This window comes from Podarcis filfolensis, assembly GCF_964270895.1.
Source record: "Podarcis filfolensis genome assembly, chromosome: 11".
NCBI classification, from domain to species: Eukaryota; Metazoa; Chordata; class Lepidosauria; order Squamata; family Lacertidae; genus Podarcis; species Podarcis filfolensis.
The window spans coordinates 36,767,951-36,794,291 of NC_139613.1; the positions used below are offsets into that span (position 1 = coordinate 36,767,951).

General features: G+C 40.9%; 1 protein-coding gene across 10 annotated transcripts in view; it reads left to right on the forward strand.

Annotated features, from left to right (window-relative positions):
- LOC310744898 (uncharacterized protein) overlaps positions 1–9,758 on the forward strand; it is a 53,162-nt gene extending 43,404 nt beyond the window's left edge. For 7 of the 10 annotated variants that reach the window (XM_083576846.1, XM_083576849.1, XM_083576845.1 and 4 more), the window contains 3 exons: positions 863–1,010; positions 1,192–1,335; positions 2,162–3,855. In XM_083576846.1, coding sequence (XP_083432972.1) covers positions 863–1,010; positions 1,192–1,335; positions 2,162–2,631 — 762 coding nt within the window. In that variant the 3' untranslated portion in view covers positions 2,632–3,855. Of the gene's footprint in view, positions 1–862; positions 1,011–1,191; positions 1,336–2,108; positions 3,856–3,878; positions 4,013–9,382 lie in introns of those variants that run through there. The other 3 variants (XR_014539789.1, XM_083576851.1, XM_083576844.1) reach the window with 3 other exon arrangements.
- Positions 9,759–26,341: the final 16,583 nt, after the last annotated feature.

Here is a 26,341-nt window from a genome sequence, read left to right on the forward strand (position 1 = left end):
CTGCACTGGCAAAATCATCAGAAAATAAAGAGTCTGCATTTTTATGTATGTATGCATGGGAGAGAGAGGGAGAGAGAGAGAGAGAGAGAGAGAGAGAGAGAGAGAGAGAGGAATTTGGGAGTGTTGCCTACCCCAAGACCTTTCCCTCATCCTGCTACAGTTTTCTTCACTTTCAGTTGCATTCTGTAAAACTCCAGATTTCCTCAGGACTGCGAATACTTAACCTACCTCCAGTGGAGACACAAGAGCTGGATTCTGTGCAAGCTATCAGCATGTCAAAGCCTGCAAGCTGGGCAGTGATTTCCTGTCCCACTCCACCCCCAATTGCTTTCAACCGGCCTTTGCAGCTGTGCGGTTGACATCAGCTTGATCTGCAGTTATCCGCTATAAAGCTTTCCACTGTATGTGCATTAATGTTGCCCACCTGCTAAGTGAATCAGATCAAGACACTTAAAGCTACTAGGCAGGGAGACAGAGCAGAGGATGGTTAGTTGGGAGGAGAACATGCTGTGGAACCACCAGTAAAAGCTGCTTGACTGCTTTTATTTTCCTTTCTAGTAGGACTCCTTTTCTATAGCACAGCAGTATTAGAAAGCACAGCAAATGGCTGAAGCCATGGTTTATTATTTCAGATGTCATATCAACCGCAATTGGCACAAGTTCAAACCAGGACTGAAACCATGCTTCTACATTCTGGTTTGCTAGTCAGCCACCAATGGTGTTTGTCAGGTAGATGCCAAGAAAGAAGAATGGTTAAGGTTTGCATGGGTTCATGTGACATCTCATGACATCTGATTGAGTCAATATGCATTAGGCGTATTGATGCCTAATATTGCATTTTGTTGCTTTCCCCCCCTCCTAGATACTTGCTTTGCAAGCTGAACTTAACTTCCACAGAAATTTGTATAATCTTCAAGTTAAGTACACCGAAGCTGTCTTTGATGGGATAAAGCAAGCATACCACACATTTCAAGATAATGTTGCCATGGTTCTATGTTCACCATTACAAGGTAAATACATGTCTGTAATAGCAGCATAAACAAAAACAATTTCAAAATACTGACAGGCATGAAATACAAATGTTTACACCTGAAAACAACTCAAATGCAAGATTTCTCTCTCTCTTGCCGCTTCATACTTTTAATACAGGTCTCCAGGGAGCAATTGATAATTTTCCACTTTCTCTTGTAGATGTTTTTTCTTCTTATACAAAACTTAAAGCAGAAGCTTCAGAGGCAGCTTTGAGAGACTTCCTCACTGCTTTTAGGAACAATGCAGAACAAATCCAATATGCAGTTGAAACTTTGGCTCCACCAGTGAATCAGCAGCACGAAGGTAAGAACCTTACTTGTACAATTTGGATTGGTAAAGGATGCACTTGATAGGCTTGTCTTGGTGTCTTGTCTCTTTTAAAAAAAGGCATGGGAAGAGAGCCACTCTTAGGTATCTTGCATCACTGATTTATCCTTAATTCTCAGCATTAGGTCAAATAGAAAATAGCTGATCTAGTACATTCAACCTAGTTCAAGACTTGAGCAGTAATGAGATTTTGTAAAAAATAAAATAAAAATGAAGTTCCTCCTTTGGTTGGTTCCTGATTTTTCCTTTACTCCAATGAATGTATCTTATATGGTGTGTTTGAATGTGAATGTATAGTTTATTATGTTGTGAGCCAGTATCCTCAAAGTTAAATTATCAGTCACAGTTTGGAAATTGTAAGGCTCACCTTGACTCAGGTGTTATTGGACTACAACTCCCATAATCCCATACCATGTTTGCTGATGAGTTGGAAGTGTCCAACAACATCTGGAGGGCCACAGATTCCCCATCTTTGTTGCAAGGGATATCCAATATTCCGCCAATGGAAGCTCAAATTTCGCACATGCCAGAAGCACATTTGGGGCTTTATTTGATAACGAAAGGCATCTATAACCTGTTGATTTTCTTTTTGCTGCGAGGGCTCTCTAGTAATGTTCTAGCTTGCCATTTTTTTCTAGGTTCATGATAAATAGCACATTGAGAAGATACAGTTGACCACTGAAATGCATTAAATACTATGCTATCACATTTTCAAATCAACTGCTTACTTATGCCTTACTATAGTTTAGGTTGAATGAACGGTGCAGTATAGCTCCCTACCTTCTTTTAATTTACCCTTAAGGTGATGAGGCCTTGTCAAAGTTTGGAAAAGAGTTCTTCCTGTCTTTGGAACGTTCCCTCAAAGTCTGTGGAGAGCAGCGAGATAAGGCAGCCAGTGAAATGGAAACCTTGCAAACGGAAGTGGACCAGGCCTTCGAAACTCTTCGGAATTTAAGGGACCAAAAAGCAAAGAAAGCAGGAGCCAGCCAGCGTTTTCCAAAGCAGGAAGATGACAGAGCAGATGGACTAGAAGAAAGGGGCTTGAATGTACTTCCAAAACACAAGCCTGAGCCTGAACCAACATCCACATTTCCTGTAGACAGGCATAGCCTCTTGCTAAAACATGCTTCTGTTACAGAGAGGGAATCTGTCAACCCATCTTCCAAGCAGAAAATGGAAAGCTCTGATGGTTTGAATGTTCAGCAGAAGGGGAAGCTCCTACACCGGAGCAAGAGTATGAAAAACACGGAAAGGCCACCATGGCAAAGTTAGACATAGCTCTTTGGGCCTGACAGCCTTAGCTTTGTCAAGAACTCTTAACTGAATTCTGTGGGAGTGAAGTTGTGGTTATGTGGTGTATCAGTGGGATGTAAGCTTATTTTCCTCCGGGAGTTGATTTTATACTCTTTAGTGGCTCCTGAGAGCCATTTTATACATGTCAAATTTCATTCCCTAGAACTGTTTCCTGTTTAGAAAATGGAAAACATTCGGCCTGTTGAAGCAACTTCCACATAATGTTAAAAAACATGGGAACATGCTGAAAAATCACATATCTCTGAAGAGACAGAATGTCAAAGCTGGAATGTGTGCATAGAGAGAAGATGAACGCCATTGTTGCATCACAACTCTAAAATTAACCCTGCACCTCTTCTGGCACTTTTTGCAGTGCTTTATAACCTAAGAAGTGTACTTATCCCTGACTGTCATTGGGTCAGGGCTTTATATGTATGCAAGACAATGTAAGCTAGATAATGGCTTTGAAGGTAATTGAATGCACATCAATACCCCTCTTTTTCCCTCACTTTCCTTCTTGTGGTGCAGGCACATGTAACAGATGGAGAATAGCACTGTGGGACTTCCATGAGCTAAATAATCAGGACATTTGGTTTTCAGATATCAGTGCAGAGGGTGTCTTAGGGAAAGACATTTACTGGTTTTTTATTTTTGATGGTTCCCTATTAGTTCTGAAGCAATAACCCAGGTAGTTGCTAAGCAGATGTACCCCAAGCATCCACTGGAATTTAATGGAAGAGACTTTGAGCCTATCTCACCTCGATTTTACATTGTCCTTTTCCTACACAGATGCTTTGGCTTGAAAATCCTTGAAGCAGGCTTGTGATTTGTGGCATTCCACAAAGCCAAGTCTGGTTCTCCGTAAATGGTCTCAGCTATCTGAGAAACTTGATTGTTCTCCTTGGCTTGCTAGCCCTGCTAAAAGCAATACTCTGGGCCTCATGCTTACGAGGCTAATAAAACTGCCCAAAATGATAGCATGAGGATCAAGGACAGCATTCAAAATGTTTATGACTTGTGAATGGTTTTGACGACCCCCTTTTTTTGTTTGAGAATGATGCAAAAAATTATGCTCTGTAGTATTTTTAAAATTGTATTTAAATTATATTTCATTTCAAGCCCCCCCCAATCAACTATTAGTTGAAATGCCGAAGATGAAATGTTTCTTTGTTCTCGTTAATAAATGACAGAAATAGAATGCAACCTTTGTTTTGTTGTTCAACCAGCTTCAACGGTGGAATGATTTTTTTCCTGTTTCCTTCATTTTCTAAGAGTATCTCTTACAGATGCTTCCAAATGTATAAGGACTAAAATAAGCATGTCTCAATTTGCTTGTGACTCTTTCCACGGTCTTTCTAAGGTAAGTGACCTTGATAGCTACAGAAGTCTCTTAAAGAGAGTCAATATGAATTTCCAAGTATTATTATGTTAGTGCTCATCAAATCCTTAGGTTTTTAAATTATCATAGTTATTCTCATATTTAATAATGAAAATGTTCAAAGTGATTCACATAAATAAGAACTCCGACCTTAAAATCCCAGAAAATAGGCAAGAGTTAAGACTTATTTTAATATTTAAGAATATTAAATCAGAGCATGGCTCTCTAAAAGCAACAATAAAAACTACTATGAAAGTCTGAGAATAAAAGCGATTTAACCTTCTGTCAAAGTGATTGAGAAGGTGTTATTCTGCAAAGGTGGTACCACCATTGGAAAGACCCTCTCTCCAGTTGCTAGCCACCTAAAGTCTGCCACTGTAGGCAGACAGAGGATGGCACCTGATACTTCATAAGGAAGAAGACTGTCTTTCTGGTATCCAAACTGTTTAGGGCTTTAAAGTTCCAAAGCATTAAAAGAAATAATCTTTGTATATCACATACTCATTTGGGTCAGGGGGTTAATAAATGACTGATAATGATAAGACTTCTGTTGACCAAAAAGACCATTTGGATTACTTCGGAAGACTTCATGTCGCCCTATTTGATCCAGAACTATGATCACATTCCCCAAGCCCATTTACTGAAATAGAATAGCTGTACTACATGCAATGACAGGAGAGTAATGTTCTGATGGACATGCCGGGATAAAATCCATATCATGCAAGGAAAATGAATAGTTTACCATCTCAGTGCAACCATATTATAAATGAAGAAAGTCAGAGCAGATCTTGAACTAATCTTTTTCTTTCTTTGAGGGGGGGGAGAGGGAGGGAGGGAGGGAGGGAGAGAGAAAGAAAGAAAGAAAGAAAGAAAGGAAGAAAGAAAGAAAGAAAGAAAGAAAGAAAGAAAGAAAGAAAGAGAAAAGACAAAGTGCAAGTGGAGGGAGAGAAATTTCCCTTCCTCTTTTGGAAGCGCGATCTTTCCCTTCATCCTTTTGTCGTGCTTGTCTCCAAAGGCACCAGATGTAGCAGATTGATCAACGGGATGGCTACCAGCAGCACAAGTGACAGCATGATTGGTTGCCTATTCCTTTTTAAGGTGATCTTGGCCTTGCTCACAAGCGGTTATGGGGCTGAAACTCATTAGTATGTTTGAAGGAGACTCTTCTGTCAGCTTGCTGGGAGGGGAGAATGGAGTCCCACTGCCAGCAGCTCTTGCTTCATTTCAAAAAATATATATTTGATCTCCTAAATTCTGCTGGTTTTCCGTGCATAATTTATGAGACTCGTTTATTCTGCGCTTTCACATGTAAATAGCCACCCACCCACTGTGTCCTCTGAATTGCATTTTAATTACGTTAGGCTTGTGGTTCCCCCCTGATTTTTAAACTAGCATGTGATACATGTTCAGATGGAAATTAATGATTTTAACTACTCATGACTAAAACTATAGTTGCTGTAATGTTATTGGGTATTTTAAGCAAGGAGGAGGAAAAGTAGTTTCAAAAAGAAAGAAAAGAGATGCTAGTTTGCCGATCGCAAAGTCATTTTATGTAATATTACAAATCATTGAGATTTAATTAATCTGTATATTGGAAACATGTGTTTGGACTCCCAACATTTAGTTTATAATAACCTTAACATAATTAATTTTCAAAGCGTGCAAACGGCTTTCTTTGAAAATGATCTGCAGCATCCATATTAATAATAAAACAAACCATGCTTTGCTATTGAATTAGGCATTTCCTTTGAAGTGAGTCCAGAGAAACGATATGCCGTCCTCAGTCATGTTAATTCTCTGATGCAAGGCTTATGGAAATATAGTGCAATTAGCTACATGCTAACAACCACCTTGCTGCACTTCCCAAAATACCATTTCATGAAAGGCTCACCCAGAAGCAGTACATTTCACTAGTGTGGCGGTCCTGTTTTGCAAATTAGTTGGCATTGTAACTATGGACCCTTTGCTTTTCCCTAGTCTTATCCCATTATCTATAGGGCTTCAGAGCGGACTAGTATAAACAGAATTCAATATTTTGAAGCATTTAGAGGGGCCATGATGGTTTTCTTTGTGACAAAGCACTTGCGTCTTGGTAGAAGTAATATAATATACTGTATTTTTTGCTCTATAAGACTCACTTTTTCCCTCCTAAAAAGTAAGGGGAAATGTGTGTGCATCTTATGGAGCGAATGCAGGCTGCGCAGCTATCCCAGAAGCCAGAACAGCAAGAGGGATCGCTGCTTTCGCTGCGCAGTGATCCCTCTTGCTGTTCTGGCTTCTAGGATTCAGAATATTTTTTTTCTTGTTTTCCTCCTCCAAAAACTAGGTGCGTCTTGTGATCTGGTGTGTCTTATAGAGCGAAAAATATGGTATATATGGCACTGCCCCCAGTTCAGATAATGATGACTCTGTACATCCTTACCATCCCAGGGATACTGAGATTCAGCGGCTGAGCATCTCTTGGCCCTCACTTTAGAATATCTAGCCGCCTTCTCTTGGCCAAGGCCTTTGCTCTGGGAGCAGAGCACAGCTGTGCGTTCTGAGGGCAAGGTCTTTAACCTCATGTGAATGGCCCGCGACATCACGTTGTACCTTAGGCAGCTCTGCCAAACATCAAGATGGAGAAGAGTTAAGCAACAGCCTTGTCAGAAAGAGATAACAGAACCAGTTTAAGCCAGCTATGCCTCTCTGAAGGAATAACCCAAACATCACGAACCTCCTTCTTGCTTCTTTCACACAAAGAAGCTTCCAGAACCCTCTTGAATTAAGTAGAATAGGAGAGATCTCTGCACATCAGGTCAATACTTTCTGTACTAAGAAATGCAAACTGACCCTCCCCCCCCCCATTTATTAGGTCAGGAAGTATTGATATGCAAAATACCTATAGAAAAACTTTGCATGTGCACCTTCCTTCTACAAAAATAAATCCTAGCCTTGTGTTGCTAGACCTGCAATTCACCAGCAGAAAATAGAGTTACCATCTGCTTCTATGACTAGCAGAAAGACATCCTGACTCCTAGAAAAAAACAACTCAACCTTCTTAAACTAAATGTAGCCCTTCACATTATAAAACAAAATGCTACCTATGGAACCTGACACAGGGGAAAAAACAGGCTTTTATTATTGTAGTTTATAACTTGTGGCCTTGTACAGAGAAAACTTGGTGGGTTACAGTAGGGTAAGCGAGAAAGGAATGTGTGGCTGCTATGCAGAAGTACTACAGTAAAAATTCTTAAGTGACCACTAGAATCCGGGGCATAATCATGTTATTCTTTGTCTATAGCACCACAGAGCTCATCATAGAGCTCTTGTACTATTTTTCTCTCATTTCTCTCATGGCAATTACCCATTTGCTGGTTTAAAGGGAAAGACAAAGTCAGTTGGCTTCATTGTCCCAGAGATTAGTCAATACTGCTGGCCGCTAGGCTCCATTGCCTCTCTCATATTTTCCCAATATTGAGTAGCTGCTACAACTCCACATTTATGCTGAGCCCTGCAGTGGCATGCCATGATCTCTGGTGGGTTTGGGTGTCTCCTGGTAGAGAATCAGGAGTTGGGTGGAAGCAGATTGCTATTAGAGAGAACCCATAGGCTGAAATTGGAAATAGAATCATTGGTCAAGACTCATGTGTGTGCATCTCCATTCCATTAATAAAAATGACTGTAATTTTGTGATCAGAATTATCCTTATTTTACCACTGATTTATCTGAGCCAAGATTAGTTAGGTCTGCATAATACAAATTCAATACAGAGCTGTATGTGCTTGATTACATGCTAATGATGTGTAAAGAAGTTCCTCTCTCGATTATATTTTCTAATTATTTCCTTCTATCAGTTTATCTACTACCAGAACTTCTATCAAAGTCTCTCTCCCCCTCGTTCTAACACATTCTCCTTCCACTTTGAATATAACATTCCTCTCAGTTGTATAACTATAGAAATTACTAATTTACTGTTGATTTAACAACTCTACAATGCCTTTATGCTGCTCCCTCCAACATTTCAAATATGTAATCTCAATGGTCTTTACACCAGTACTGAGCCTAATATAATTTTCTGCCATTATCTGAGTATATTCTGAAAATTTTTACTGGAGACTTCCCAGTTTATATCAGCTTCTACATTCTCTCAGATCTAATGACATTATATTGCCCTCTTCCTCTACAGTGGTTCACTATTGTTTTCCATATCTACTTTAAGCTCACATCCCTTACATTTCAAGGCTTGCCATATCTTCATGCCGTAATTGTCTCTACCTATGGATGTGAATGTTTCTCAAGGAGGTATGCCTTATTGGCCCTTGTTAAAACCACCTGAATGCATGAAGGTTATATTCAGATTCAATTCTTTCATTACATATCCATTCCCTGAACCACCATCTTTAAAATGTTGCTAATAAATCCTCCTGACATAAAAACCAGTTGCATTTGAAGCTGATTTGGGGTTAAAGGTAGTCACGTTATAGTAGTTCAAGGCTGTTGGTAATGCAGCCCTCGACTACTATATTTTCTGCAAGCTTAGTAGGACACCCTTTTCCCAAGCACATTTCGAACTTAGCTGAAAGGTCCCTACGAACATCTTCCATTAGCCATGATTTACAGGTGCCCTTGTACCCCACAGCAGCAAGTTCAGTAAGTTTATTCCAGAATTTGATAGCTTGGATAAAGATAACAAAAGAAAACAGCTGCTGTCAGCTTGTAAGAAATATATTCCTTCTCGGCTAAGACCCAAGTTTCAGCTAGAAAAAACAAGTATTATTTTTTGGCAATGTTGTATTCCCATTCAATAAAAAAGGTAATGACAGACACATAGTGAACCAATAAAGTCGTGAATGTGTTGTGGTGATATGTGGTGTGTATTAGATCAAAATATGAAACCTAAGCGTTACAGAATTATAAACCTGGAAAGGACCACCAAGTCATGGAATCCAATCCCGTGTCCTCCACACCAGTTCTCTGCTGTTTAGACCACATCATTCAGTTCACTGGGAGAGAGAAAGAACAATGAAAGTGCACCATGTCAGTGTACCTGGATGCACAGTTACCACCATGAAAAAATGAGGCAAACCACTCATTATAGAGCAAAGTCAATATAAAACCAAAATGGCTGATGGGGGAAGATGTTAGGTGTAATACATGGGATTTCTTGTCCATAATGTATACAGTTTGGCCAGAAGTGCAGTACAGCAGTGGATAGTATCAGCATCAACTGTGAGAGTTACTGTAGGCCAGGATTCTTTGGTAGTAAGAGACCATTTTGCTTATTTGATTGGACCAGCAAATAGTTGCAAAGCCATCTCAAGTAGAACATGCATGGCATTCTAGACAAGGAATGCATTTTTTTCTTTTAAGAAAGCCACTGTCTGAATCAACAAGAAGTGAACATGAGATGCAGACAGGTCCCTAAAGTCATTAATTGAGCAATAGTAGGTTGTGCATTACTTTATTAAAATATAGCGGCTCTTTAAAAATTGTTCATTAATTTACTCATCGTATTTAGGAGCAGTGACATGTCTGTCTGCTGAGATTTCTTTAAGTTGACAGCTCTCAGGCGCTCCCCATAGATCGGCCTTCGTGGTTGGATTTTTAAATGGACTTAATTAATTCCACCCTATTATGAGAAAAACAGAGAAAGGATCTCTTGTGGGATAATTCTTGACCTCGGGCAACAATGGAAGAATGCAACTTTTTGTACAATCATATCAAATAAATATAGTGTGAAATTTCATTGTTGGAGGTCTTATAATCTGTTATCTTCAGGAAATACCTAAAACGACCTATTTTTGAATAGGATACGATCTGCTGCAGCACTGTTATTGCACTAATTGCTGGGCCCAAATATGAAAAACCACAATTGGTATTTTCTAAATCTTTTCTCACACTAAAGAACATACCGTATTTTTCGCTCTATTGGACGCACCGGACCACAGGACGCACCTAGTTTTTAGAGGGGGAAATCAAGGAAAAAATATTATCCCCCCCCCCAGCCCCAAAGAGCAAAGAAGCCAAGACAGCGAGCGGGATCCATAGCCGCGCAACCTCTCCAGCCAGGAGCTAAACCTCTCCAGCGCAGCTAAAAAAGAAGACAAGGCAGTGAGCGTGATCCATCCCGCTCGCTGCCTTGGCTTCCTCTTTAGCCTTGAGCAGCATCTTTAGCCTTGCGCAACGGGATGGATCGTTCCCGGTGTCCACCAGGGCTGGACTAGATGACTCCTGGGGTTCCCTTCCAACCCTGCAATTCTGTGACCTCGGAAGGTGTTGGGGGTCTCCACCACTGGAGGCTTTTAAGCAGCGGTTGGGGGACCATCTGCCTGGCGTTCTTTAGCTGTGATTCCTACATTGTGAGGGGGCTGGGCTAGATGACCCTTGGGTGGCCCTCCCAACTCTATACAGTCCTACACTTCTGCGGCAAGAGATCCACAGCCACTTCACACAATACCCACTCCCAATTTTCATCGGAGAGACATGTGGCTTCAGTGTCTAGGTAGGTACCCCCCTACCTGCCACTCTTCCCCCACCACACTTAAGCTGAGGGAATTCCTGCCCAGAGAAGCTCCCAGGTGAGGCAAGGGTTAAGATCTACCTCTGGTAAATGGCTTTGTATCCCCTCTCTTTCTCTTTCCCTTTTCTCTTCTTCTTCTATGCTATTTCCTTCTTTTGTGTTTTGTTTAATCTGTTTTTATTGTATACTAAAATAAAAGCTGCAAAGTTTCCTTTTTTATAATATCCCCCCCCCCTCCAAACTAAAACGTTAATCTAGATAAAAACACTGATCCAGAGGAAAAGAAGGGGGTGGAGAAAGGACGAAAAAAGAAAAAGAGGTAGAGAGAGAGAGATTTTTTAAAAGTTGGCTTCTTTAGCCTTGCGCAGCCTCCCGCGGCTGGAGAGATTGCGCAAGGCTTTTCTAGAGGAGGGAGAAGGGACCGACTGGCTGTGTCAGTCTCTTCTCCCTCCTGGGGAAAAGCCCGCAAGAGCCGAGCGAAGCTTGTGTGTGGCTCTTGGGGGCTTTTCCTGCCTGCCTCCCCCCCTGCATTCGCTTCATAGGACGCACAGACTTTTCCCCTTAGTTTTTAAGACGGAAAAACTGTGTCCTATGGTGCGAAAAATACGGTATAATGTAGCTTACCTTCACAGGTTGCTGAAAGAGATTACCCTGGAATTGGATCACACGGTCCAGGTGCTTGGTCACAGAACTGCTATCTGCCACCTGAAAATCCTGCCTGGTTTTTTGGGACACCAGCAAGCCCCATACTCAATCAGGGCCCATCCTTTGACTACCATCACTGTTACTTTGGCTGAGCAAGGTTCAGTTTTGTTAATCCTCACCCATCTGAGCTTAATAGCCAGGCACAACCTTTGCTGCCTCAGTTTGGAGGAACAGTATGGAGGCAAGAAATTCATGGTTGCAAATTAAGGCACCTATTTTTGTAACTTTTGGCTTTAAAATGTTGGCAGATGGATTGTACTAAGGATTAGTTTTAACGTCTTAGTAGTGCATTGTCCAACAGTGCCCCACTACTTTCTGTTTATGAAAGATGCAACATGTATAATGCATGTCCATGAGAGAATTCACTAATTTGCACAAATGTTATAAAATGAGACACTGTGGGCAACTGAAACAAAGAAAATCAGTGCAACCTGAAAGCAATGTAAACCACTTTTTCTGACAGATTGAAAACAAGAAGCCGTAATTGCCAACGTGGCTCACAGTGACAGTTTTCTTTGATCTATGTAATTTGCAGTCATGACCAAATATGCAAAGGGACCAATCCTTTTAAATAAAAGATCTTATAAATGTGGGTCATTAGTTCTGAAAAATGCAAAAATATTTAAAAATATATATTACTTAAAGCATATTCTAGGCATAAGGTTAACAGTAAGGCAACTCTGATTTCATCTTACTTTTATAAGACTCAGTTGATGTCATTCACTTTCTTTATCAGAATGAGTTGAGTACATGAATCCAGTGCCTTGATTTTTTATGGGATTCCCCAGCTAAACAATTTTTTCTTCTGAAGTAGACCCATTTTTATCTACCCCTCCTTCCCCCTCCCCCTCTCATGGGTGTGTGTTAATAATAATAAAATATAAACGTACACACACAAAAAATTCAGTAACACCAGGATTTAAAAAATAGTCATCATTGCTATGCATGCAAATGTCTCCAAGAAATTGTGATAACATCCACTGTTTTGTTGTGTTTACCTATTATGGTATACATAATAATGTTTGCCTAATATGGCATACAAAAACATATATTTGGCATTCATGATGGGATTTGTTGTTCACTATTTACCCATTGTCACAGGAAGTATTCTTTTCATTTAAATTCTGAAATATACCTTGTCCCATTCTTCTGCCAAAGAAGGCTCCCAGAGCAGCTTAGATCACCAAAACATTTTTATTTTTTAAAAATGCATGTCATAACACAAAAGGAAAATATATTGGTAGGGAGGATGACATTGAACAAACTCAGATACAAGTTCTTCTCATGACCTGCCAAGGTGGAAAGTTAACCAAAATTGACTGTACCAAAAGTTGCTGGCCGCTGTGTGGATGGAGTGGCTTTTCACTACATGGCAGATGAAGGGCCTTAACTGAAGATCTTAAGGCATGGAGAAGTTGGAACGAGAGGAGGCAGGTTGGGCATCCGTCAGGAAGTAGGCTATAGACAAGAAATGAAATGAAATGGTCTAATGAATTTCATTTATTAGGGTGCATTTGCATAGGTGGAAGCTTGAAAGTTGCCTCACTGGAGTCAAGGCACGAGGGCAATGTTTCCCTCAGCATTCATTCAGTCACTTGATGTTTCACTTTCAGATATTTGAAAATCGAACGTTTACCTCAAGTCTGGCAAAAATAAAAGCGTGAACAGTGGGTGCGTGAAAAGTGAACCTTGTTCTTCAGTCTAATTCGGCAAACAAATTACTCCCTACATTTTTAGTTTCCACTTAAAAACAAAGTTCACAGAAGCATAATCTCAGCCTTTTCACCGACCAAGTAACCATTTCCTAGGAGGCTAAAGGACTATTTAGACCAGGGGTTGGCAAACTTTTTCAGCAGGGGGTCGGTCCATTGTCCCTTAGACCTTGTGGGGGGCCAGACTATATTTTGAAAAACGGAAGAATGAATTTTCATGCCCCACAAATAACCCAGAGATGCATTTTAAATAAAAGCACACATTCTACTCATGTAAAAACACGCTGATTCCCGGACCGTCCGTGGGGTGGAGTTAGAAGGCGATTGGGCTGGATCTGGCCCCCGGGCCTTAGTTTGCCTACCTATGATTTAGACCTTGTGGGGCAGGACTGTGGATGCTCAATCTGCCCCCACCACATTCAGGCCTTCAGGAGAAGGTCTGAACAAGCGTACAGGCATCCAAACCATCCACAGGCAGGCTTTATCATTCTCATTACAGACCATGCTTATTGAGCACAACCATGAATCCAGTTGATATGTTCCTGCTGCTTTCTGTATATCTGTTCATATGAACAGCTCAAGAAGCTAGGGATAGTTTTGGGAATGGCGCTTCTCTTACAGATCCTGCATCTGGAATGCTGTTTGATAATCCACTAGCATAAAACACGAAGAGAAATACAATGCATTCGAAAACAATACCTCCCAAATTGCCACATGTCCTTATTACGTTCTCTGACTTCTTTTCATTTTTCACTGACATTGGTTTAATTACTCCTAACAATGTTATCGCCGATTTTAATTTGTTCTTTCATATTGCACTTACAGCTCAATTAATTCCAGTGACTTTGTTCCCCCTCTATTGTGTGCTTTAGATGTGTTTTGAAAGGTTAGACCTTGTCATGTTTTCTGAAAGGCTTTTGTGGTTGTGGGATATCAGCTAATTGCAGGACACACAACATGCAGTGACACAACAGTAAATGGAGGAATGCAGGTTCTAAATTACCTTTAGTGAATACAATTGCTCTCTTTTATGTCGGATAAATATTTTATGCTGAAAGAGATCTGGAATATGGATTATTTTATTAAAGTGACTGGGAAGGATCAATCTGCTGTTGTGTGATTTCTATCCTACTAAGTTCAGTCAGCGTTTGCCTCCTATTTACTCTTTGATTTCCCCATGCTTTGACTGACGTTTTACGATTTATGTTTATATTTATAGCTGGGATGAGGAACCAAAATGTGTCCCTCCAGGGCTTTCTTTCTCTGGTCCTTGGGACTCTTCCTAGCCATGCCTTCTCCTCAGGCCACGCCACTCACCAGCATGGCTCTGCACACTCCTTGAGTGTCTTTGCTTGGCTGGAATGTATTCTCAAACTATGATGAATGCCTTTTGCTTATTGGGATGTTGTTTTTGTGTGGCTGGAATGTAGCCAACTGTCCAATGGTAAAAGTAAATTCTGTTGCCCCGCCCACTTTTGCCTCTGGCCCCGCCCACTCCTGGCATGGAAGGTTCCCTGTAAAATAATGTGGCATTTGAGCCGACGATATTTCCGCCCCTCTTATTTATAGTATATTCTACTCCACAGCTGGGAAACTTGTGGCTTTCCAGATGTCTTGGACTCCGTGTTCCCACAGCCACAGCCAGCCTGCACAATGGTCAGGAAGAATGGGCATTGGAGTCTGGCAACATCTGCTCTGCTCTGCTCAAGAGCTCAGGCCAGGTAATTTCATCCAATGAACAAAATCACTCTGACAGGCTCTTTATTGTTTCCTTTCAGCTGCCTCCTGTTAGCACTTCGATTTCTCCCTACTTTGCCTGACTTCATTTTACAATTTTAGTTGGTATTCATAGCTGGAGTGGCAACAGAAACGCCAGCAAAAAATATGGCGTGGGTTATTTTGAGTCAAATGACGGTGACATCTACAGTAGTGTCAGGCTTCAGGGAATCTGATCCCTCTCCCTCACAGCTGGCTGCCAGAAATGGGAAAAGAAGAAGTTCTTACCAAGATATTTTGTTCATTATTCACAGAGAGAGACGTAGGATGTCGCCTCTTGGATAATGGCATTGCTCTGAGTAAAGTCCTACCCCCTCCACCTCTCCTTTTTTTTATTTATAAAAAATTTATTAACAATTTCAACATAACAAATTATCAAAACAAGTCATCTTCATTATTTCCCCCCTTTTCCCCCTCCCTCAGCTCCTCTCTCTGATTTCTCAACTCATGTTGTTCTCTGCATACTATAAAATTATATACATCCTTTTATTATCTATCTAACCCTCAATGAAGTTTTGTATGTTTATTCAAAACCTGCCAAGGAGGCCAGTTCATTTTGTTGTCTTTTTAAATAATTTGTAAAAAGTTCCCATTCTTCTTTGAAGTCACAGTTATCCTTATCTCGCAATTTGTGTGTCAGTTACGCCAGTTCTGCATAGTTCATCAATTTCTCTTGCCACTGTTCTTTTGTCGGGGTTTCCTCATTCTTCCATCCTTATGCGATCAAGACTCTTGCCACTGTAGTAGCATACATAAATAAATTATTCACCCCCTCCATCTCTCCTATTAAATGCCATTCCTATGTCGGCTAACCTGTGCTTTCTGCCTCTGAGCTTTCTGTTCTACTACCCTCAATGTCCACCGGGACCTGGAGGGGGGGGTCTGCCATGCTTTCCAAAGACACTGAGTCTGTCAGCTGTCTCTCCCCTGGTGCTGCTTCTTCCCCCTGCTCCTCTCCCAATATTTCCTCAGCTTCTCCCCTCTGCAGCCTCTGAACTAAACCACTGTTGTAAATCTATACTGTCTCCCTCTTCCACTATTCCCCCTCAGTCCAGCCCCTGACAGGTAGCAACTAAATTGAAAATGAAGCAAGAAGATACTTCAGCCCTGCTTCCTTGGTCACTGCTAGTGGCATGGATTTGGGGGGGAAGGATTTAACAACACAACATCTTCCACAGGAGATAATTATAGGGAGGGTTGTTAATTCTACATAACTGTTAGATGTGGCCCTTTTCTCACACCAACAGATAACATTAATTTTAACAGAACAAGCTCTCTTTATTTGAAGCATCCACCTGCCAAGTAGCAACACATATTGGATGAGTGTCACCTTTGAGCTGCATATCGAGAGATAATCTTAGTATCTTCTTGATTATTGACGTGTCTGGCACAGAAGGATCCCCTTTTTTGAGAAAAATAAATATTGCTGGAGCAGGGGTGTCAACTTGAATAAAATACTTTGTGTGTCAAGTAAGCCCTGTCCTGCATAACTGATCACATGATGCAGTGCACAGACACCATTTGAATCAACTATGGGGTCCCATCCCCCTCAAATATTTTATTGAGGGGCCAAAGACCCCTCAGCCCCTAGGAGTTGGCTCCTCCTATGTGCTGGAGAGTTACGTCTAAGAGTCCGCTGTGACAATACAGATCAGAGTAGGCACCATTGTGCCCTCCACATATTGTTGGACTATAACTCCCATCATCCCTGGCCATTGGCCATGCTGACAGCAGATCTGTCCTAGCATCTGTGAGTCAGGGGATCAAACCCCTTTAAAAACAAACAAACAAAAAATTAATACTCTACTGATGAAGTACATGGGGAAAGAACCATGCAATAATAACAGATCATATTCCCCTTCAGAAATGCAAGGTGTTGAATGATTCTGTTTTCCAGACAGGGTGATCTATGAAATGTTTTCTCTCTGTTAACGTGGAGTTGGGAAGAGACAGCAAGACTGCTTCTTTCTACAAGAGCACCACTGTGCTCCATGGTCATTATGCTATCCTGAACTCAAATAGATTTGACCTCTTCATGTCTGAAGACCACTTATTCCGGAGCACATTAACTTGGCATCAGAGATGCTGCATTGGTACCTGAATGCTAATGCCCAGCCAATCTATTCTGGAGCATAAACTGTAAATGTAGCATCTTAAGTTGCTTGGAAAAGGGGTCCTTTCCCCCTTTGGAGTTTTAAGGACAATGGGTTGAAAAATTATTTCAGCTCTTCACTGTGGTGTTTTGTAATAGAGAAACTCCTGTTTTCCATCTTATGAGTCAATGCCCTGCTCTTCCTCAAAAGAACAGATGTTGGGAAGTAGCTTAGGTCTGGCAAAAGACCCCATAGCCAGCTGTTTCATTGCCTATAATTACAGCCGTAATAAATGAATCATTTCCTTTGGAAGGCAAGTGTTGGGGGCTGATCACACCATTATGAGCATTAGGAGTTCTGGAAATCTTCCAGTGGTGTCTACTTTTGGAAAGAGGACTGAGAATTTTGAAAAGAAGTAGGGTGGTTATTAAAAAATAAATGATGATTTTTAAAATTTGTTTTAAGAATGATAAAATCTCTGTACAAATTAGTTGGGTTTATTTGTTTTGCCAAGGATAAGGTATGCAATATGGACTAGATGCTACTGTGACATTAGTTTCTGAGTCTTGTTCTTCCTGAACAAAAGGGATATTTAACTGTTCATCACAGGCTACATTATGATATAGTCGTTGCTCTTCAGCAAACTCTAAGCTGCACCTCACTTTATAGGACTGAATATAACATAGCAGAAAGAGTTCTCACCCAAATTCTCACCCAAATTCTTTATTGTCCCCAAACACAAATAACAATTAGAGCAGATGTAAGCATTACTGGTTGTGCCGGCTGGGGAGAAAGGAGTTGAGGTCCAACATTATCTGGAGTTGAATCCATCTGTTCAGGCATACATTGGTGCATGGATGTAATTGCATAAATTCTGTATTTTAGGGAAGATGCATGTCTTCAATTCTGGAAAAATGAAGTATGTATGAATAGGGAACAAATGAATGGGAGAACAATAGACAAAGTTGGATGAGTCTGAATGGGGACCCCACAAGAAAACCAAAACAGTATTGCTTCTCTCAATTGATTTTGCTTGAGGTCATTATTAAGTTTTCTAGAGTAAGAAGTGACTAGATGGGTGATATCATCTATATATAAAGCTAAAAATAATGTTAAATGCTCAGTTCCAGTGTAGATCAATATGTATATGCTTGAATTTGGGAGATTTGGGTTCAATTTCACGTCTCCCATGGACTTATTCTACAGCCTTGAGCAAATCACCCTTTTTTAGTACTGAAAACATCAACTGGTGATAATATCTATGGCACAGGGATGTTACAAAGCTCCAGTGAGCACATAGTTCAAAATATGGCAGTGTTTTCAGCCTTGAGATTCTGACCCACAATAATCCTGCTTAAAAAACAATTCAGTGTTTCATGTTTAAAAATTTAAACTAAGTGTTTTATATGCACTTGCTTGCTAAAGGTTTATTCCCATCTATTCTGTTTCATTTATAATTCTGAAGCTAGCATTTCTTTCATTTTTCAAACACTTCCCGCAGTCACAGTCTGGTAAGAAATCTCCTATGTTAACACCTCTGTTAATCACCTCGGCAGTGCTCTGTAAATTCTAATCTGCCATGGTTTATCTAATTCCTTTGTTACTACGGAATGGTATTGATCAAGGGCTTATTTGTGTGTGTTCTTTCTTTTGCTTGAATAACGTGGGTAATTTGATTTTGAGTTCCGACAGAGAGTTTTTCGATTTATGGATTTTCTATCAGGTAAAGCTAATGCCAAATATTCAAAACAACAAGCTTCCTATCTTCCAAACTGAGAGTAAAAATGAATTTGAGTTTCTGTTTGTTTGGGCCCAAGAATGCTGCATTTTAGATCTGTGGCAACAGATTTTTTGAGCCGGAGGAAAAAAAGCAACATTTTACACTGTTGCTATAAAATTTACAACCAACATAATCGCTCATGTTCTAAACTTATATATTTTAAGCACCTGATAAATGTGGTGGTTCTTAGTCCAGTGCCTGGTAATTATTGAACGACACATCTACTGTCATGATATAAATTCCACATGGTTGAAGGTCTTGTGTTTATTTCTCATGAAATTGGCTTGCTTTGGTGGGCAGATGTACTGGAGACCCATATTCACATATTTGGCTGCTATTCCACCACTGAGGTTTCAAATTCCCCATACTGACATTACTAAAAGCCAGAGCTTTGCAAGGATCATAAAGGTTGGTCTCGCTCTTGATGGGATTCAGCATAGATTTGGCTCACCTCCACAACCACACTCTTCTGAGGCCTAAGAAGGAAATGCAACTTTTGTGTGAGCAATTCTTTAAATGTTGCAGAATACGGGGCTGATTCACACTTCTCAGCAGTGAGGTGGGTGTGGAGGAACTTCTCTGTAGCTGCTTCCCATGTCAACGTAGCAATGGAGGAATGACTTGGGAAGGACTACCACAACGTGCAAGTCACATTCGTGCTGCAGGACATTAGGTTCCAGCATGTTACTGGAGTGGGGTGGGAACAAGTCAAAGGAAATTACTCCCATATGCATACCTTCCAACTTTTCTTTGATGAAATAGGGACATTCTCTTCCACATCAGGAAGCTTCTCCCACATTTGATCTCACCACACACATCAATGTCATATACATATACAGTACGTTTCCGAGCACAATTCAAAGTGTTGGTGCTGACCTTTAAAACCCTAAATGGCCTCGGCCCAGTATATCTGAAGGAGTGTCTCCATCCCCATCGTTCTACCTGGACACAGGTCCAGCGCCGAGGGCCTTCTGGCGGTTCCCTCACTGCGAGAAGTCAAGTTACAGGGAACCAGGCAGAGGGCCTTTTCGGTAGCGGCATCTGCCCTGTGGAACGCCTTCCCACCAGATGTCAAAGAGAACTACCAGACTTTTAGAAGACATCTGAAGGCAGCCCTGTTTAGGGAAGCTTTTAATGTTTGATGCATTACTGTATTTTACTATTTTGTTGGAAGCCGCCCAGAGTGGCTGGGGAGGCCCGGTCAGATGGGCGAGGTATAAATAATAAATTATTATTATTATTATTATTATTATTATTATTATTATTACACATATTCATTGGTCACCTTGAGCCAGTGACTACCTCTCCACTGCAGCGGCAGAGTAACCCCCAACAGCGCCTGGGAAATATTAAATTGTTGAGCTTTTACGGCAGCCGGCCACCGATTTCAGGGATGGGAAATGGCTCCGCCCCCCTGCAGCGCCCGAAACACCCAGCAACTGCTGTGATTCCTCAAGCTCTCCTGCCACACAGAATCCCAACCCCCTACACACAGCAGCCACCGTGTGGCAGTACAGACCCCTGTGGCACCCTATCCCCCCAGTGCCCAGTGCAGACCACCCACCCCGCCCCTGGCTAGCTATGCTACTGCTCCACTGAACCCGACCTACAGGACTGTTGTAAAGAAAAAATGTGTGAGGGAGGGGATCATGTACAACACCTTCCATAGATAAGTGGAATGAAATAAAATTCAAGCTATAAGCTGCCTTGAGCCCCTGTCAGGAAAAAAGGGATAAAATGAATGAATGAATGAATCTTTGAGAATAATCAGGAACATATCAGAGCCTAAATCCTATTGAACTCAGTGGGACTTAGATCTGAATAAAAATGCTTAGGGTTGCAATGTAAGGCTGCAGAGTCTTCACCCAGTTACCTGGGAGTAAACTCCATTGATTATGGCGGGACTTACTTCTGAGTAGACAATATAATAAGGCTCAGTTTACTAATAAGGGAATAAACGCCCCACACATTTCCTAAAAACTGGCTGGCTGCTGAAGCATTGCAACGAAAGAATTTAAAGTGGATTGGTTACATTTTCCTTCAAAATTATAGGAAGGGCTTCGTATGACAGTTTTACCGTTTCTTTCCTTTGGTGCAGGGAGATTTTATTTTCAGACTCTTACCTTATTTATTTATTTATTTATTTCATTACACACACACACACACACACACACACACACACACCACTTGGTTGCAGGAAAAGAACAAACTTAAAGCAGTTTACCAAAAACAACAACAACCCACAAACCCCTTATAGATGCTTATCTGGGAATAAGAACATAGTAAGAGCCTTTCAGTGTTGGAACAAAGGCCCATCTAGTCCGGGAACTGTTTCCCACTGTGGACAACCAGATGTCTATTGGAAGAAGCCCACAAGCGGGACATTAGCACAACAGCCAGTACCTGCTGCGGTTCCCCTGTGATGAGTGTTCAGATGTATGTTGGAACTTAATAGGATTTACTTGTGGAATAGGGTTTAGGGTTGAATTCTAAGTTATGAGTTGCTTATTCTTATCCACATACTCTATGATTTACTTTATTTTTTAAAGATGATCATTTACTTAGCTTATCAAGAAAGATTGTCACTGATCAGTCAAAAGTTGGTTGCCAAATTGGTAACAAGGTAGTCTAAGACATTCCAAGACACACGTCAAGTGATTGTTGGACTGAATTAGTCAACCGCAATGAGGAAATATTACATTAAGATGAATGATTTAGATTTTTTGTTTGTTTGAAGGAAAAAAAATATGCCTTTGACATTATTTTTCAAACCAATAAACTGCTTAATGACCAAAACAGTTTGAATCATGGCTTATTTCATGGTGTGTCTTTTCAAATAGAGTTCATTATTCAAAGACTGACTCTGTCCTGCCGTTATCCATAGGGTGTCTGTTTGGATATCTTAATTTCCCTGTAGCTTGAATTATTTTGTATCTCCTCATCTCTGGAAAAGAACTGTAGAACTAATCTTGATGCCTGTCAAATAACTGGATTTTTCTGACAATTCCATATTTTGCCAGTATATTTTAACACAAAGGAGTAATTGCATGGCTTAGGCAAAGATACAGTTGTTGGTGAACTATGAACCTCATCCTTCATTTCCTAAAAACATTCCTTATTCTTTATGCATAATTAAACAGTACAAAAGATTGAATTCCTCCCCTCTGCCCACACAAATAATCCTGTTATTCTTTCTGGAAATATATACTGTATGCAGAATCAACATGCAAAAAGATTGGATCTGTAATTTGCTTTTAGGAAGTGAAAGATAGAGCCATGTCATATGAATTAAATATTGAGGTGCCTGTCAGTCCACGGTCCAAAATATGCCTCTCTTTTTTTAAAATCCCATTTCCTATGGCATAAGGACAGCAAATGGAAGATAAATAATTGAAAGTTTGTGAGCTTTGTTTTCTTTTTAACACGTTTTTATGGCCTCTGTGACATTTGCTTGTTTTAAATCTCAGATTCTGGCAAATGGGGGGCAAACTTCATTCTCTTATCCATGCATGGTCCTAACTCCATGTTTACTGAGATAATGGGAGACCCAGAGGTGGGAAAGATGGATGTTTATTCCTGTCCACATAGACCAATTTGATTTAGGCATCATGGTTCTAGACCAGGGGTAGGCAACCTAAGGCCCGTGGGCCAGATGCGGCCCAATCACCTTCTCAATCCAGCCCGCAGACGGTCTGGGAATCAGCATGTTTTTACAAGAGTAGAATGTGTGCTGTTATTTAAAATGCATCTCTGGGTTATTTGTGGGGCATAGGAATTTGTTCACCCCCCCCCAAAAAATAGTCCGGCCCACCACATGGTCTGAGGGACAGTGGACCAGCCCACGGCTGAAAAAGGTTGCTGACCCCTGTTCTAGACCTTAATATGGCTCCACTAGCGGTGTTTTTGAGCTTGAGCTCAAAACACAATTTACCTTCCCGCCACAGCAGTACCTATTTATCTACTTGCACTGGCTTGCTTTCAAACCGCTAGGTTGGCAGGAGCAATGGGAGCTCACCCCCATCGCGGGGATTCGAACCACTGACCTTCTGATCAGCAAGCCCAAGAGGCTCAGTGGTTTAGTGATTATCTATGTAGGGTTTATTGTCTGTTTATTTGGTTGGAAGTTGCTTTGGTTTGCCCTGGGCAAGATAAAGTGACTGACAAATTTAATAATAAATAAACAAACAAACAAAACTTGTGTTTCTCTGAATATCTAACGTAGTGTTATAGTAGACTAGAACCTGGGAGACCAGGAGTCAAATTACTACTTGGTCATGAAGCTCACTGAGTCCCCTTAGGCCAATCACTGCCTCTCAGTATAACTTACATCACAGGTTCTAAGGAAGTTAGGATAAATTGTGGAGCGGGAGTGTTGTGTATGCCACTTCGAACTCCTTGGAACAATGGTGGGATATGAAAGTAATACTAAATAACATTCCCAGAGTAGTTTAATAATTAATTCCACTTCCTTGGGTGTTGTTGCTATGGGAGGGGAATAGTGGTGGTCTAACAACTTTCTGGACTCTAAATAGACTACAGCTCCCAGAATTCTTTGGCAGAGAAGTCATGACTGCTTCAAGTGGTATCATAGTCCTTTAAACATATGGTGTGAATGGCACCCAAATCTGGCTCTGAAATGTTGTAGCTATTAAATGCATGTACAATAACTAAAAGGTAACCTTGCACATTCATTATTATCCCTTCATCCTCTCCCTCTCCTGTGGCATTTCTGGCAGATTCTGGCAGCAGGTTTTCGCAAGCAATTATTTATTAGAAGCTGCCATTCCCTGAGCAGCTTGGAAATAAGAAGTAAGGATGGCGTTCGGAATTATGCAGCAAATGGGGTGGGTTCAGCAAATATCCCATAATAGAACGTTGGCTACATCAATAATTGATAGCAAGGCTGCCGTTCTCTTTGGCTCCAATTAGCAGGGCAGTTTTAGAGACTTGGAATGTTCATATACTGACAGCATCAGTTTCATAATCAGTGCTGGGGGAGAAATCACTCTTAATTTATTATCTTTAAATGCTTCTAATGGTTTTTAACGGTTTTCCCTGATAATTTTTATATTTCTTGTAAGCTGCTTAGAGGTTTTTATCATGATATATCAATTTTGTTCAATAAATAAAACAGAAGGTCACCCTAAATGCCTAGGCGAATAATGTTTTCACTCGATGGCATAAAACTCTTCTGCTGTCTGAGCTTGTAGGGATCGTTTTCAACAGTTGCGGGACCACCACTAAGAAAGCTCTGCTGCTTTCATTCCCCCTCTGCATCTCTTCTGTGAAATGATAAAGGTAATTAGTTACCAAGCAGAATTTTTGTGGAGATAAATCAAGGGTTATAAAGCATTTCCAGTGCTTCAGGTATAATGTGAGTTCTATATCAACCCCAAAACACCAGAAAAAGGCCATTTTAAGGCCTATTTGCAGTGCAAATTAGAGATTTGAGATTCCTTGCCTCTTCCTCACCCAAAAGGAAAGCAGTGCCCAACCTGGTGATAACAGAATAAATGAGACAAAGAGGGAGCTGCTGCCCAAGATAGAAAAATAGGTGGTAAGGGAACACCTAGCTATTTTAAATGAAGTCAAACCTCAAGGGCCTGATAAGCTGCACCCAAGGGTACTAAAGGAGTTTGTAGATGTAATCTCAGAGCCTCTGTCTCTAATATTTAAGAATTCTTGGAGAACAGGTGAGGTCCCTGAGATGGGAGGCAGGCAAATGTTGTCCCCATTAAAAAAAAAGGGGGGGGAGAAGACCCAGGAAACTACAGACTGTTGAGCTTTATGTTGATACCAGGAAAGGTCCTAGAACAGATAATTAAACAGTCAGTCTGTGAGCACTTAGAAAAGGATGCTGTAAGACCCAGCATGGGTTTGTCAAAAACAAGTCATGCCAAACAATTCTCTCTCTCTCCTCTCTTTCTCTCTCTCTGTCTCTTTTGATGCAGTTAAAAGCTTGGTAGATCAGGGGGTGCTGTGGACGCTACTGTAGGTTATATCAATAAAAGTCTAGTGATAGTACCACTCTATTCTGCCTTGGGCAGACTACAGCCAGAGTCCTGTGTTCAGTTTTGGGCAATTTAAGAAGGATATTGAAAGCTGGAATGTGTGCAGAGGAGGGTGACCAAGATGATCAAGGGTCTGGAAACAAGATTGGTGAGGATTATTTGGGGGCGTTGGGTTTGTTTAGCATGGAAAACAGGAGACTGAGAGGAGATATGGTAGCCATCTTCAAATATCTAAAGGGCTGTCCCATGGAAGATGGAGCAAACTTGTTTTCTCTTGCTCTGGAGGGTAGGACACGAATGGCTTCAAGTTACAAGAAAGGAGATTCCGATTAAACAAGAACTTCCTGATGGAAAGAGCTATTCGACAGTGGAACAGACTACAGTGGTGGACTCTCCATCACTGGAGGTTTTTAAGCAGAGGTTGCATGGCCATCTGTCATGTATAATTTAGTTGAGAGCCCAGCAGTGCAAGTGGGTTCGACTAGATGACCCTGGTGGTCTCTTACAGCTCACAATTCTATGAGTCTGTGATTCTAAATCCCTGCTAAAATGTAATTGCTAATCAAATTCATATGTTCCACCATTCTTTGGTTCTCAGTGGCTATTATAAACAGTTGTTGATGCTTCATTTCAGCTGTATAGGTGCACAATCAGGACCTTGACACCTTTTAGTAACAATTTAATATTGAGCCAGTGACCTAATTTCACATCTTCCCTCCCAATTCTAAACCTTTGAGTCACCCATACTCACAGAAAACCTGATTAGGTTATTACAGCTGACCTTTCTTTCTGTTTGTAAAGAATAATTGATTCATTTAAATCAACAGAAGTTTGCTTTACAGTGTGAGAAATCAATACACACAGGGCTGTATGTGATGCTTTCTCACAAACATAAAAACCCTAGGTGAGTATCAAATAAACCTTTAAAAAAAAAGCTGCATTATTTTTGTTAGAAATCAATGGGATGCTGAAACTGGTGAATCAAATACACAAATTGATTTCAATCTATGAAACTGGAACTGAGAATAATATTGTCAGGCGTAGCATTTCAGAAAGAGATCCATGAATATTTAGGATGTTGTGGGCACAGCTACCCTAGCATGATCAGGAAGTCGTCTCACAGTGCAATCCCATCTCTGTTCAGAAGTAAACCCTAGTGAGTTCTGAAAACGCATATAGAATTGCAGAATGTATTCAGCCTAGGTAAATACAAATAAAAAAAACAACACACACGTTGTCATAGATTTGGAGGAGATTCCCCTGAACCCTAGAAATTAATAAATGATAGGATTTTTATTATTTGGGATGTGAAGAAATGCAAGCTGCAGAGGAATTCCTGGGCTAGTCTATGTAAAACAACCTGGCCAAGGTAGGGCCATTAAGAAACAATACGTTAAGGGCCATTGGCAATGAAAGAGAACTGTCCTCCTCCCTGGCCCTGAGGTGTGAACAAAGACTGCGAATTTGGAAGGTTGCCAGTATAACTGGGTGTGAGGTGACAGGAAAAGAATGTTTTTATCAAGGTGTGCTGAAAAGAAGAAGGGAGAGAAAAAAGACTGGGATCCATCTTGGGCAGGTAGGCTGATGCCTTTGACTCCAGGGCTTCACTGCTGTGAGGGACAAGCCCCTCTTGAAATGACCATGCTGTAAAAACTGGACTCTCTCTGTGTGCAATGAAGGTGTAAATAGGTGAATAAACCGTACTCCTTAAAGCTACGACAGCCTCCGCCAT